At 42.8% G+C, this 15,907-nt stretch overlaps 1 protein-coding gene across 3 annotated transcripts in view; it reads right to left on the reverse strand.

Moving 5' to 3' along the window:
* DOCK8 (dedicator of cytokinesis 8) overlaps positions 1-15,907 on the reverse strand; it is a 205,506-nt gene that overhangs the window by 100,021 nt on the left and 89,578 nt on the right. For all 3 annotated transcript variants that reach the window (XM_047699090.1, XM_047699089.1, XM_047699091.1), the window contains 7 exons: positions 13,623-13,689; positions 11,130-11,279; positions 9,219-9,299; positions 7,950-8,109; positions 5,665-5,801; positions 2,172-2,265; positions 1,122-1,284 (listed from right to left, as the gene is read on the reverse strand). In XM_047699090.1, coding sequence (XP_047555046.1) covers positions 1,122-1,284; positions 2,172-2,265; positions 5,665-5,801; positions 7,950-8,109; positions 9,219-9,299; positions 11,130-11,279; positions 13,623-13,689 — 852 coding nt within the window. The remainder of the gene's footprint in view (positions 1-1,121; positions 1,285-2,171; positions 2,266-5,664; positions 5,802-7,949; positions 8,110-9,218; positions 9,300-11,129; positions 11,280-13,622; positions 13,690-15,907) is intronic.

Here is a 15,907-nt window from a genome sequence, read left to right on the forward strand (position 1 = left end):
GCCTCTGCCTTTGGCTCGGGTCATGATCTCAGGGTCCTGGGACCGAGCCCCGCATCGGGCTCTCTGCTCAGCGGGGAATCTGCTTCCCTGTCCCCTCTGTCTGCCTCTCTGCCTACTTGTGATCTCTCTCTCTCTCTCTCTCTCTCTGTCAAATAAATAAATAAATAATATTTTAAAAATAAAATAAAATAAAAAATCTTTTCAAGGGGTGCCTGGGTGGCTCAGTCAGCTGAACATCTGCCTTCTGCTCAGGTCATGATCCCAGGGTCCTGGGATCGAGCCCCACGTCGGGTTCCCTACTCAGTGGGAAGTCTGCTTCTCCCCCTCCCCCTCTACCCATCTCATGCTCATCATCTCCCTTAAATATATAAATAAAATCTTTTAAAAAAATAAAAAGTCTTCTCAAAATAAAAACTAAAATATATGAGCAGCAATGTCTTTGACAAAATAAGTGAGAACCAGCTCCCTCCCAGCCTTCCGTGAAGGGCCACCAAGAAACCAAGGCAGCCTAACCTCTTGGGCCTTTACTGTCCAGCTCTGCTCTGCACAATATGGTAGCCACCGGCCACTTGCATCTGGATTTAAAGTCTAATCAAGAAAGATCAAATAAAATAAAAATCTCCATTCCTCCGTTACTCTAGCCACAATTCAAATGCTGAACAGCCACAGGTGGTGAGTGGCTGTTGTATCGGGAAACACACCTAATGAGGGTGTCTACCATTGCTGTAAATGTTATAGGACAGACTTGGTCTTGAGCTAAAAAATCTTTCTTTTAGACAATGAGAACATTTTTGTTCACATTGCTCTTTCCCTAATACATCCTTCTACACAAAGGGAAACCAAGGTAATGACTAGGAACGTTATTTCATTTCTGGAAGGAATATGTCCAAAGTAATCCCACATTCCAACTTTGACTCAAGTAACATGTTCTGGGTTAAATAAAATTAGATAAACCATTTTTAGAAATTGATCTCACCATTATCCACAGTTATGTAAACATCGTATTTCATTTTCCCCAAAATTTAGGAAGTAAGAAGATCGGTTGAAGGATAGGGAGAGGAGTCTCCAAGCACAACTCTACATGTGGGTTCCACGGTTTCCCACGAGCCTAAGTTTCTTACCTGTACACAGTATGAGGGACGTAGACTTCCCGGATTGGGAATTCCAAAATTTCTTTGTGTGGACGTGTCCGGTTTTCAGGAAAAGGTTTCACTGGCAGCATTTCAGGAGTGAGAGAGCCACTGATGATCTCTGGAGCTGGGGAAATTTCCAGTCTGAGCAAGCCTAAAGAGGGCAAACAGGACTATTTCAGTAAAAATGCAGTCATGTGACACAGGAATCAAGAAAGACTGTTGTGCCGTATTTCTTTTATGAAAGAAAGGATGAGTTGGGGAAGTGTAAGAGTTTTGGAATTCCTAGCTAATTTCCTCTAGTTTGGGAAAAAAATCATGTTTCGATAACTTTTGAGATTTAGTTTCTAGAAATTAAAGAGCAAGGAATTGTACAATGAGAAAAAATGGATCTTTAAGCTTCCTTCTAAAAATACCACATTATAATAGCACATAGTTAACAATTGGTGGTTTTCAAACTGGGTTCCCTGGTGCCTCAGGACCTATTAAGCTGATAAAAAGGAAGATGTTCTCAGCTTCTACCAATGCACCTCACTCTCACTTTTCTTTTTGCACTAAGAGTTTCATATAATATTTTATTTGATAAAAGATGCTGCTCTGTTCAAACTATTATCTGATTATCTGAAAAGCCAGATCTAAAGCATAATGCTCCTTTAATATGAATAGAAATACTAACAGATTTACCAAAAACCAATTCAGACCAATTCAGACTCTTCCCTCCTGAAGCAAAATCCCACATTTCACTTAGCAAACATTATTATTATTATTTTTTAAAGGATTTTATTTATGTGACAGAGAGAGATCACAAGTAGGCAGAGAGGCAGGCAGAGAGAGAGGAGGAAGCAGGCTCCCTGCTGAGCAGAGAGCCCAAAACGGGGCTCGATCCCAGGACCCTGGGATCATGACCTGAGCAGAGGCTTTAACTGAGCCTCCCAGGCGCCCCGCAAACATTATTTTATAAACTGTAGCATTAGACCAAAAGTGTGTCTACTCATCCATGGCTTTGGGAGAGTTAGAGAGGAAAAGACAAGCCATCCACACCTGGAATTGACTTGACTCTTCTCTGTAAGGACGAAGATCTCTTGTAGTCAGCCAGAAACTTGAATAAGTCTTCGTCACTGAGGCGATCCCCCTCCTGCAAAAAGAGAACTCAGGGTTAGTGCAGAGACATCACTGGCTCCTGGGGTGAGGGTCAGTGATTTCCAGGAAGACCTTGATCCTTAAGTTTCATTCTGACATGGTTTTCATAGGAACAACAACTATAGCCACTGCTGAAATAATTTAGTTCAACCTCTTGTCAAATATTCCTTCCCAGATACACGTATCAATGGAACAGAACAGAAAGCCCAGGAATAAACCCACAATTATATGGTCAATAAACCTTCAGCAAAAGAAGAATGAATGTCTAATGGGAAAAAGACAGTCTCTTCAACAAATGGTGTTGGGAAAATTGGAAGGCCACATGCAGAAGAATGAAACTGGACCATTCCCTTACACCACACACAAAAATAAACTCAAAATGGATTAAAGACCTAAATGTGAGACCTGAAACCATAAAAATCTTTGAAGAATGCACAGGCAGTAATTTCACTGATATCGGCTGTAGCAACATCTTTCTAGATATGCTCTTGAGGCAAGGGGAACAAAAACCAGCTATCCGGACCACATCAAAATGAAAACCTTCTACACAGTGAAGGGAGCAATCAACAAAACTAAAAGACAGTCTATACTGAATGGGAGCTCTTTGCAAATGACATATCTGATAAAGGGTTAGTATCCAGGATAAAGAATTTATAAAACTCAACACCCAAAAAACAAACAGTCTAATTAAAAAATGGGCAGAAGACAGAAAGAGACGTTTTTCCAAAGAAGACAACCAGATGGCCAATGGACACATGAAAAGATGCTCGACATCACTCATCATCAGAGAAATGTAAATCAAAACCACAATGGGGTATCACCTCACACCGGTCGGAGTGTCTAAAATCAAAAACACAAGAAAAAAAAATGTTGGCAAGGATGTGGAGAAAAAGGAACCCTCGTGCACTGTTGGTGGGAATGCAAACTGGTGCAGCCACTGCAAAAAAGACTATGATGCTTCCTCAAATATGTTAAAAATAGAACTTCCCTATGATCCAGTATTTGAACTACTGGGTATTTACCCGAAGAATATAAAAACTAATTTAAAGGGATACATGTACTCCTATACTTATAACAGCATAATTTACAGTATCTAAATTAGGGAAGCAGTTCAAGTATCTATCAAAAGATGCATGGATAAAGAATATGGGTATATACACACAGTGGAATATTACACAGCCATAAGAAAGAATGAAATCTTGACATTTGCAGCAACGTGGATGGGGCCAGAGAGTATCCTGCTAAGCAAAGTCAGTCAGTCAGAGAAAGACAAAGACCCTATGATTTCACTTGTATGTGGAATTTAAGAAACAAGACAAATAAATACAAGGGGAAGAAAAGAGGCAACCCAAGGAACAGACTCTTGACTATAGAGAACAAACGATGGCTCCCAGAGGGGAAGTGGGTGGGGGGGATGGGGAAAATGGTTGATGGGGATTAAGTAGTACACTTGTTGTGAGGAAAGCAAATAAATAAAATAAAGCAAAATAAAGTAAAACAAAAGAAAGCAAAATAAAATAAAATAAAGATAAAGACTGCTCCATGGATACTTGAAAAGAAGGAGCACCCATTCTTTTCAGGATTGGGATTTCAGGGCATCAACTTGATATGCCTCATCAGTTATGTTATGTAATGCTTCTGTATCCTGACTTTCATTCCCTATGCTTCTTGGTTTGTTGGCAAAACAGGACAGTAATAGACCCCACCTCAAAAGACTACTTAGAGGAACACACCAGGGTACTTAACCAAGAGCATTCAGAAGAGTGCTTCTGGGTCGGAGTGTTTGATAAATGCTACTACTCTACGGGTTGATTTGTTCATTTGGTCTGTCACAGGCTAAGCCAGACAATTAAAACTTGCTTTTAGGGACGTTGCAGGGACAAGAAACAAGAAATGCAATTACATGAGATGACTGAATGAAAGATAAGTATAATAAATAAAGGTACCTTTTACAAGGAAAATACGTTCCTTCTGTACCACTCCCAACTTACGGTCTCAACAAAAATCCTTCTCAACAAAAATCCTTCTACTACATTCTAAGGAAGCCTGCTTGACCTATACAAATCTAGGCCAAACGTTTCTTCCGGGTAACTTAAATCCACTAATACTTGTTTTACCCTCTAAGACAATGCGGAATAAGATTACTTCCTTCTTCAAACATTTAAAGAAAGAGAAAGCATCTTTCCATATTTTTCCTATCCTCCTTTTCTTCAGATTTGTCTCGAACAAGAAACACTACTCTCCAGGCACCTATATGGGCCAGGTACTCTGCCAAGGATTCAAGGGCAAGAGCTCTAAAACAATAGCCCAGGAAGGTATGTAGCTAGGTAGCAAAGGTAGATAAGTAAGTAGGTATGTCTTATTCCCAAGTACAGACAAGAAAAGTCAATTAAGTACTTTTGCTCCCTGTCCCCACAAGGACAAGAGAAAGGGCTAGATCCCAAATAGAAACTCTTCAGTCCCATGCTACTGCTATGGGCATGCAGCACACCTCCCACCCCCAGCATCCCTTTTGCATTTGGGGTTGTTGAGAGACCCCTGAACTGCTTTGTGAAGACTGCTTGAGCTTTGGAAACTCTTCCAAGTCAGAGTCAAAGCAGGTCTAAGTCAAATATGTTTGTAGTAAAATAGACCTAATAAGAACAGCACCATCGTATCCCTTTCGGAACGCACAGTGATGAGGGCCAAGTGCATGCACGGTGTTGTATAACCGATCTCTGGAACTCTTCCATCTCCCAAAACTGAAGCTCTGTATCTATTAAACAACAACTCCCCATTCTCCTCTTCCTCTTGCCTCTGGCACCCACCAGTCTACTTTCTGTCTCTATGAATGTGGTTACTCTCAGAAGTTCTCTGATTTTTAAATAACCTTGATTATCTATCGAACTAATAAAGAGAAAGATCTGCGATGGTCACCCTCTATGAGGAAATAAATGTGGCAGAAATGTGGAAAGCCTGCAGATGGAATAGGGGTGATAGGGACAACAGCTGGGCTGGGAAAGCCCAAGACCAAGGGGAAAGGGATGTTATTAAGATGCTCTTAATAGTCCAATAAATGAACTGATTTGATTACGAACTTGACTATGATTGTTCAAAGAGGAGGGTTTGCCTTAGTGGGAACAAAACCTTCTGTCAATGAAATGAGCCAACACTCATTTAGCCCCTGCTACATCCCAGGCTCTCTGAGAAGAGCTTTACACACTTCAGGCCATCTAACACTCCCACCTGCCCCACGGAGCAAGCACCCTTGTTCCTGTTTTGCAGATCATGACACTAAGGATTGATGAGGTTAACTAACCTGCTCCCTTAATCATTACATATACTTCCCCTTTGGGCTCCAACACCCATACCACTCAGGGGAAAAGTTCAGACCCAATGGAACGGGAAGAGATACCTGCTTGAAAAAGCTGTTGACGGTCATGGTGGTGGTCTTGTAGTTGGATCCGACCCCATTTTCCTCCAAGGAGAGGGCTCTTTCAGAAAGCCTTCTAGTCTGGGACAGAGTTCTCCGCTCACCCACGGAGCCTCTCCCTGTAAGGAAGACAATCGTCATTTGAAAACATGCCTTTCTGTGTGAATACACAGCAGTCATGACCTTTATCATATAAAAGACAGGTTTTAAAAAATGTATTATTGAAGCATAGTTGACACCAATGTTTTCTTCATTTCAGTGTACATGAAAGATAAGTTTAAAGTCATGAAACGAGAACATGGCAAGTGGCCATCCTTGTTTTGGATGAAAATTTCCCTCCACTGGCCTCACCTTCCTCTGTCCCCCTGTTGGAACCCCTCGTCTTCTTCTGACCAGACTGGAGAAGCCATGCATAGCCGCAGTCCCCTCCCACATGGAGATCAGGGTAGGCCACCCAGCAGGACCCGGCACTGCTGCCAGAACTGGGTCAGCAGGGAAGCTTTATTGAGCCAACACTATTTGCTTTTGTTTTATTTTTACATTTGCATCCTACTGGGAGAGGCCTGAGGTCGAATGCCCCTGAAGGCGTTTGGGACTGTGACCCAAAGGTGCCGGGGTTAGCCTGTGTGCGTTCTGAATCTGAGCGTTCTTCTGCTCTCCCTGTGGGCACCAGGCAGCAGAAGGGGGTTCCTTGGCTGACCTGTCCAATAGGGGTTAGAACCCTGAGTCACACCCACACCTGGGCTGGGACCCCGATACTCTGCGTAGTTATCTGTTATCCCCTTTTGGGATTGAGGTGGGCACCTTGTGGCTTCTATACGGCAAAATTAAGGGGTTCCACTGTGAACGGTCAAATTGCCGCGAACTCTAATGTCGCCAAGCCCACTCTGTGAATATTCTCTTATCCTTAATTCTTGCTGGGATGCTGAATGGGAAGTTTTATTTTTGTATTTAGGACATTATCTATTTATTTGAGAGAGAGAGAGAGAGAGAGAGAGAGAAGGCAGAGGGGCAGAGGGAGAGGGAGAAACAGACTCTCCGCTGAGCAAGGAGCCCAATGTGGGGCTCAATCCCAGGACCCTGGGAACATGACATGAGCGGAAGGGAGATGCTTGACTAACTGAGACACCCAGGTACCCCTGAACAGGAACTTCTTGCTTCCACTGCCCGCCTAAACTTGCCATACTGCCCCAGGATTAAACACTGCATTTTCCGGTTGCTTCTTAAGAAGCAGCCTCTATAGTCAGGTTAATTTATCCATGACCTGGACATTACCCTATGGCTAAATTACCCAGTTTATGGTCCCCTCTAAAGTCTGTGTGTAATTCTTTTCAAACGAGGCTACCTGGGTCTACATAGAAGTTGGCATGAAAAAAAAAAAACCCACTTATTGTGGTGTGAAGGTCAGGATGCACTTGAATGAGGTTTGTTGTTGGTAAATCAGAAATAACCCCGCAGTTCTGACTGGTAATTCACAGCAATAATTCCAGAGAAGCAGCAGCGATGATAAAATACCTTTCCCTCCGGTCCCCCATTAAGGGCGGCATTTGGGAAAAGGCAGGGCGTGAGAACACAAGAGGAAAGTGAACAGCCTCACATATTTGCTGAATACAAAGACACTCAGGACAAAAGACACTCCGCCACAGGCTGGGTGGGTCAGCTCGAGAACTCTGAACCCTCCTGGACACTTCCATACCCAAACTGTTCGGGAAGTTAATGACTCAGACCCAGGGAGAGGTGATGAAAAGGAGAAATACACTAAATAAGTTGGAACAGTAACAGAAATGTCCTTTTGGCATCTACGTTTTCATTACACTAGGGAAAAAAATTTTTTTTTGAAGAGACTGGAAATTTTGCTGAGAAACCTGAGTTTTATTTTTTGAAGCCTGTAAGAGCCAACCATGGTGGCACTGTTTAAGCCACTAGAGATAGTTACTATACTTTGTTATTTCAAAATTTTTTACTTTGAAAGGGAGGCAGCTACTGAAAATTAACTTTTTATAGTGTCAAAGTATCCAGAAAATTCCAACCAAAAGTCTTACTCTAAGAGTATATTTAAATTCCACAAATGTTCATGGTAATTGTTTTGGGGATCACCAACCAATCAAGCATTTGTAAGTCAGTCATGACATGTTTCATTCTATTTACCTTCTTTGTTCCTACTCTCCACACCTTACTGCACTCTGAGCCCCCATTCCTAAGCCCCTGACCTCAGAGTCAGTGCACTGGGGACCCCTCCCCTTCCCACTGCAGTTGAAAAATCTTACCAACCATGGACTCCACATCGGTTACCTCCCTGTCCAGGGTGGAGACATTGAAGAAACTTGTTAAGCTTATGGGAGCCCAGGCAAAAGGCATCCGGTATTTCCCCAAACGCTGGCAGAAGGCTTCCGCTTGAAGTTTTAGTTTTTCAATCTTTTCTTTACTCTAGAGGAAAGTGGAAAGACACAAGCAGAAACAAACAATATGGCGCCAGCACCAAGTCAATGGTCTCTGCCATGGATATGACGGCCATTTTCAAAGTCCCTACCCTACTAATTAAAAAGAGTGAATGGGCAGGAGAATGATACGACTCAGGCTAGGATTCTTGCTGACAAGAGAATACAGATCAGAAATCGAAGAGTTCAAAGAAAGTCAACATTCAATTATTAAATATACCTTCAGCTTAAAAAAAAAAAAAGTCCAAGTCTCATTATCCCAGCTAACCAACAAGTGCTTTTAGGGGCTAGCTCTAAGACTTGGATCTGCACAACAAAATTCTGGAATGAAACATTTTACAAATTAAATACCAAGCTGTCAAGAGAGCCTATTTTTCAAAAGTTGCCTTGGGAAAATCTAGAAAAATCAATAATGGTTAACCACGTCCTTATTAGGTTGGTAACATGTCCAAGGTGTTCTTTCTGAGTTCAAAAGAGAAGGTAGTTTTTAAAAAATAAATGCCTTGAGTTCAAGAAATCGTATTTGAAATTTATGAGTCTGGAGAAGGATGCTGATTAGCCAAGCCTTTTTCCAGAAAGGACATGTTTTAAGAGTCACATTGGAAACCTTTGCAAAAGGGTGCGGAGAAAAGATGTCCTTTTCACAGGCTCAGTACCTGTGCTGCCCCAGCGAATTTATCACGTACAGAAGTCTCAGCCTATTTCCAAATAACCACACCAAAAAAGATATTTGGAAATGGGCTGGGACTGTTGAGAAAGCCCAGTGGAGCTCTGACACCGTTTAGTTTCGTGAGGTCTCTGTGGCCTTCCCAACCTGGGTCAGGGCCTTGGAACCAAGACAGCAGGATGTGGCTTTTGTCCTAGCCAAGTTCTTTTTAGACACTAGTGTATATGTCATTTGTTGAATTCAAAAATTTATTTCTTTAAAAAGTTATCAATGACCAGCTTTCCTTTCTTCTTTTTTAAGACACAATTTATCAGTGTCTCATATGGGGACATATTACGGACATATTATGGACTTAAGTATTTTGTGGAATTTCCAAAAAATAGCTGCTAATTCTAAGATACCACCATTTAGTAACAGCCGAAGTGTCATACCTTTCCACCATCACCTTCTTTGATAACCATGTACGGTTCGGCACAGTCTCCAATCTCTCCCTGCTGAAGGACTTTTTCAATCTACCAACAAAAAAATATTAAAACAAAACTCATGAATTACACCCATATAATGGCATCAATGCAACCATCAAAATGAGGTTTCGTCACAGTACTTGATGACAGGGGAAGATGCTCGTGCTGTCTATTTTTTAATAAAAAATTAGGGTGAAAAAAATTAGCATGAAGAGTACTACACAGTTTTGTAAAAAAAAGAAAAAATCATAAAGGCTGAGCTAAAGGATGATAGTAGATACACAGCAAATGTTAACAGTAGTTATCTTTGTGTGGTGAGATTATGTGCTATTTTTATCTTCTTCCTAATGTTTATGTGTATTTTCTATTTTTAAACCATAAACATGCATTATGCCTACAATAAAAAATGCAATAAAAGTTATTTTATAAAACAGAACCCACAAGACATATGTAAGAAGTGAAAAGCTCATTTTCTTTATTATTACTTACAATGTAAAAAAGAGATATGGCCTCTGTAAAAGTCAGGTTGGGGACCAAAACCTTCCACAAAATGAATAAATGAACAGAATAAATTATCTGTAATTGTCTCGCTTGTATTTCCTATTAGGGCTGCTTCTCTGGATTTAACAGACATGGAAAGAAACTGAAAGGCATGGAATAGGGCAGCTTTTCACTTGGCTAACTGGCTGGAAATATGAATGAATGTCAGCCTGTCGAGTACCTTCTTCCATTTGGGTTCAGGTGAAGGATCTGACCGGCCAGAAATGTGACCACGATGTTTGGGAGAAAGAAAAGGAGAGATCTGAAATTTGCCAACACTCTGTTCCAAGGAAATGTAGCTTTACTTGGAGGTTGAAGAGAAAAACAAGTGGCGTTAGTCCCATTAGCCTTTGTTGAGATTAGACATCAGTAAGTCATTTAATATCTTGGAATCTCTAGGTTGCTCTCTCGGGATCATGGGGTAATCATTGCGATCCTGGAAGTAAAACACTGTTTTACTAACAGTGTTTGCTAACTAGAAAATGTTCCAAGCCTGGAACTCTGTGTGGATATGAAGTAAAAAACCTAAATTAATATAATTATTATTATTATTATTATTTACAATTTTGGGGTAAACAGTTAATAAAATTAAATATTTGGCTTAAGCTAAATAAAATACCCAATGTTCATTGTTAACCTCTAACCAGTCATTCTGGTGTGCAGAGGAAGCCTCTGGTTTTCTTACATCAGCAAAGAGTACAGCCGAGAATGCAAAGTCTTCTACCTGGAATTGTCCCACACATTTTGAGTTGTACCGCAGTGATACAAAGGGAGAGTGAAATTTGGAAACCACAGGCCACACCTTAAATTGTCAAAGCCTGGACTTGGGAACATATCTCTACAGGTGTCTAGAAGAACACGAACAGTATTAGGGAACTCTCTGCAAGATTTCCTCCACAGTAGCCTCCCAGAACAGGGCCACTGAGGGTGGGAGGAACAGTTGGTCAGGAATAAAGCCTGTAATGGGCCCGGCTTTCTTCCGCAATCGCAACTGCCCACTGAGGCCGGTATTATAACCTCCACTTTACACATAAGGAAACGAAGTCTCGGCAAGGTTAGATAATCACCCGACATCCTATAGCTACAAAGTTTCAAAGCCGGGATTCAAAACCAAGAGTGTATGACTCCCAAACCCAGAGTTGTGCTAGCTTTGGATACAGGATTTGCTTGGAAAGGAAAAGGGGCCAGTTGAACATGAAACAAAGTGAACAAAGTGACTCTCTTGGAGAACATGTGGCCCCGTTCTGACCTCTCTTGCACATCAAACATGCTCTGGGAATAAGGCATCGAGGAGAGCTTCCGAATGCAGAATGTGCAAGCCAGCCTGTGTTCAATTACCTTGACTACCAGGTAGATGTCAGAGGATGGGTAGGTGACCGAGAAGACCGCTGATCTTGCCTGACTTGAGGGAGCTACGGAGGGCGTGTAAGCACGCAGGAAGCCTTTGAACTGGTCAGAGTTCAGGTCACAGTGAAAATTTTCTGAGATCTGTAAACAAGGAGCAAGGCAAAAAAGAAGTCACCCCTGCTGTTCTCCTGGTCTACCTGTGTTTAAAGGGTAAGGAATCCATGAAGAAATGTTGCCAAAGGAATAAGGGTCTTTATGACCAGGGGTCGTGGAAAAATCTGATACGCATTTTGTCGCAATTTCTAGATGTCTTGGAGCTGTTTGAAAGATGTTCCTCAAAACATTTGCATTTTTATTATCCCATCAGTATTTCCTGAATACTAATGATGTGTTGGGCACTGCGGCAAAGAAACACAAGAAATTGTCTCTGCCCTCCCCAGTCAGTTTACAGTCAAGAATGAGAAAAAAGGCGGGGCGCCTGGGTGGCTCAGTGGGTTAAGCCTCTGCCTTCGGCTCAGGTGTTGATCTCAGGGTCCTGGGATCAAGCCCTGCATCGGGCTCTCTGCTCAGCAGGAAGCCTGCTTTCTCCTCTCTCTCTGCCTGCCTCTTTGCCTACTTGTGATCTCTGTCTCTCTGTCAAATAAATAAATAAAATCTTAAAAAAAAAGAAAAAAAGAATGAGGAAAAAGGTAATTGTGCCACTAACCAGTAGGAGCTAGAGATAAGGGACCGCACTCATACAGAAGAGCAGAGGGGAAGCTCCAGAGGGTGGGAGGTCACATCCAGTGGGGGGATGGCAGTCAGGAGGCATGTGACACGGAGGGTCCCTGGATAGGGACAGATGGGCAGAGCTGGAAGATGACGGTTCACTGGGGAGAGAGCCCTGCACAGAGAAACCTAAGAAAGGTCTCAGAGCGTGCAGAGCCAGGAGCGAGGGTCGCTCACAGCGAGGACACTAGCTTGACTCTCATTGGCTAACCCAGGAAGGAAGCCAGGCATGGAAGTTCAAGAGTGTTTCTCATGTCGCAGGTGGCGAGGCCCCATTCGAGATTCTGAGCAAGAGCAGGACAGGCCACGTGCTGCTGGGCTCACCAGTGCCGCGTTAGTTAAGAGCCGCTGGGTAGTCGGGTCTCCCTTTCATCGCTAAGAGTCATAGCTGAGAACTGGCTGCTCAGCAGAAACTACATTTACCAGCATCCTTTGCAGGTGGAGTGAGCATGTGACTAGGTTCTTTCCAATGAGCTGTGAGCACAGGGGCTGTGTCACCCAGCTGGCAAGGACAGGTAGGGGGGTGAGTGTTGTTGTATGTATAGAACTGTCAAATCCCTGCGTCGTATACTCAAAACTAGTATAAGAGTGTATGCCCCCTGCACTTCAACAAACCAACAAATGAAACACTTCCAGCCCTCCCCCACCCATCTTTTCCTTTTTTCGGGGAGTACAGTGGCAGGGACAAGAGTGGCTTAGGGAGGGTGCATACCGAAGATGGTAGAGCTCTGCCAGCAGGGGTTCTAGAACGACAGGGCAGCAGACCTCTGCTGAGCTAGCACCCCACCCCACCCCAAGCCACCCTCGATTGCTAAGAAACCAAGACAGAAACTTCTTTTTTAAACCAGAAGTTCTCCAAATGTGGTCCCCTGCCCAGCAGCTTCGGCATCACCAGGGAAGCTGTTAGAAATGCAGATTCTCAGCCCCACCCCCCGCCCTGGACCTCTGGAGTCCAACGCTCTGAGGGGAGCCCAGCATCTGGGATGACAAAGTCCTCTAGGGGATCTCTGACACCCGCTCAGGTGGGACAAGTACTACCTTCACTTTGGAATTTAGGAGTTAGCAGTTTTAGTAGTAAACCTACCCTAGCTGATGTAAATCTCAGCTGTTGCGAACATTTATCCAAGAGATACACACTTCCTTAAATACTAGAGGTTACAGGTCAAAGGGGCAACAGTGTCCTTTGTGGCTGTGTTGTTCTTGTCCTCCTCCGGGGTTCACAAAGTGACTAAACAGTAAAACTCCCCTGGAGAAGAGGCTGAGGTACTCAAAATCTCTTTCATTAAAAGGACATCGCATTCAGTGAGGTCTTCACCTCATGGTCCTCACCATCCGTGACGAGATTATCTCACAGTGCAAAAACTCCCAAACAGAGGTGACATTACATATATATCCGAACTCTTCAAAAATGTATTTAAATTGCCTTGTTTATGTGTCATCCCGTATGATGCTATTTCTTTGGTCTCTCGATCCTAAACAGGCCACTACCACCAGCAGGCTTTCCCTTCAAGATTCTTTGAAGAACATAAATGACTAATATTGCCAGATCAATCCTGTAAAAACTGCCAGGGCAGTAGGACCAGATGTGTCAAAGGTCATCTACTTTCAAATCTGATGTGTTTTTGCTGCAGAGGAGTAAGATCTGGAAAACATGAACCCCCCAAATCATGAGCAATAAGTGTGCCCCCCAGGATGGGGTGTTCTTTGCTTCCATACTTTTTTCCTTTCTTTAACATCGTAGAGGGCAATGCTGGCAAACAGAGGCTCAATTTCAATCTCAAACCTGTCAGAGAAAGAAAAAAATAGCATTTTAACTTAGAAGATTTTGAATTTGCTGAAAGTGCTGAGCTCTATAAACTGGTTAAAAATGTACGCCATTCCCCCAAAATATTTGGGTAACTCCACACAGATGAGACTCATACTGGGATATTAGTGGAGAAAGATGGGAGGTTGGTGGAAAATGCCCAGTCATTGGAGACTGGGCTGGATGGCACCTTCTCCTAAAAAGTACTTGTCGGGGGCAATGCAAGGGATGGAGGGCAGAATGGCGCCACAGTGGGATCCAATATGGCCCTACTTACCATTGTAGGTGCTGTGTTTTCTAATGGTAAAGCCTCTGTCTTAGTCAAAGGTTTTATTCCTAGTTTACCCTTTACTACTAGGATAAGAATCTCTATTATTCAATTCTAAGGGACAAGGCATTTCAGAGAGTTAAATAAAGTTCTGCTGCTTCTGCATAAATTTATAGTGGGACCATTCGTGTGGGCGAATGTCTGGTCTTTCCTAATTTCTCTGCCTGGGGAGCTGCTGAGTTGCTGGGGCAAGGAGCAGAGCAGTGCTGATAAACACTGAGCTGTGGGGACCCAGTGAGAGCTAGAAACATGTCAGCCCTAACTGCCCATTCCCCTTGAAATGGTGGGTTTGAGGAGACTGCATCCCCAGAGCATAATCCTTACATGTGTTGCGGAAGACACATGAAGCACAGATGAACACATTCCAAGCTTCTCAGGCTAACAACCCGTGATTTAGGATTCTGCTAGCTGAGCGCACGAGGAACCAGGCCCTGGACCACCACTATGTCAGAAGCCATGGAAATTAGGCCAAATTTTGTTTCAAGGCATGTGTGAGAGGATGGCCTTATTGCTGGGTAACCTTGTCTAAAAAGAAGACTTTTTTTTTTTTAAGATTTATTTATTTGAGAGAGAGAATGAGTGGGAGAGGCAGAGGGAGAGAGAGACTCAAGCAGACTCCATGCTGAGCCCAGAGCCCATGACGGGGCTCGATCTCATGACTCCGAGATTATGAACTGAGCCCACACCAAGAATTGAACGCTCAACCAACTGTGCCATCCAGGCATCCCTAAGAAGAGCCCAGCCTTTTCTGATCACAGAACCTGAGGTTTTTCTTCCTACAGGTGTATCTCCAAGGGTAGTCCCCAGAAACTTAAATTTTGAGGCAAATGAGGAGTTTATCAAAATGTAGGTTTCTTTGTCCCCCTTGAGGTCCAGTGAACCAAAATCTCTTAGAGGGAAGGATGGTGAAAGGTCTCCCAAAATCTGCATTTAAAACACGCCCGGGGGTTGGGGGGGGCACCTGGGCAGCTCAGGTCATGATCTCCAGGTCTTGGGGAGCCTGCATCAGGCTTCTTGCTCAGCCGGAAGTCTGCTTCTCTTTCTCCCTCCCTCCCTCCGTTCTCCCTGCTTATTTTTTCTCTCAAATAAATAAATAAATTTTAAATCAATCATTCAGTCAATCTATCTGAGTAAACTTAATGATGCACTCAGTTTCCCCAGCAAGGAGACTCCTTGAACTGAGGTTACTGCACATAAGATAGCATTAAATCTTTTATTAAAGATTTCTGCACATTAAATGCAAAAGAGAAAAATACTTTGTTGCCATCCTCTTTTTTTTTCCAGGTGCTACAACCATCTGCAGATTCCACATCAGCCTGATTCTTTCTATATGCTTGAGGCTTTACATGTTTCTCGAAAGCAAAACAGTGACCGTTAGAGATCTCAACAGATTCTGAAAAATTCCCAAGCTGATAAAATCTGTAGTGGTCAAAATAGAATACTGCATGTCCGTGTCAATGGGGAAATGGGGGTCTTTAACACCACCATGACATTTTTACTATTCATAATTTTGACACTGTCGGTTTACTTATAAGAACTTGCCTTTTTTTTTTTTTTTTTAATCCGGTTTACTTGGAGTAGTTATAACTGGGACAGTCTCTTTGGTCCATTGCTCCTCTTGCAGATGTATGTTGATACGGACACTATTTAAGACACTTGAGTGGGCCAAGTGCACTGGGAAAACACCTCAAGTCTACCTGATTCCTGCTTTGACAATGGGGAAAAACAGTGCCAGAAAACTGACAATTATCATTAAGAGAAATCCAAATGGCTCTATTTGTTGTTGTTTTTTTGTTTTGTTTTCATAATACGTGTCTGTCTTAGTGGCCATGTTTTCCCACCTGTGAGAACTGCGGCTCCTTATTTATT

Source organism: Lutra lutra, chromosome 13 (assembly GCF_902655055.1).
Source record: "Lutra lutra chromosome 13, mLutLut1.2, whole genome shotgun sequence".
Taxonomy (NCBI): Eukaryota; Metazoa; Chordata; class Mammalia; order Carnivora; family Mustelidae; genus Lutra; species Lutra lutra.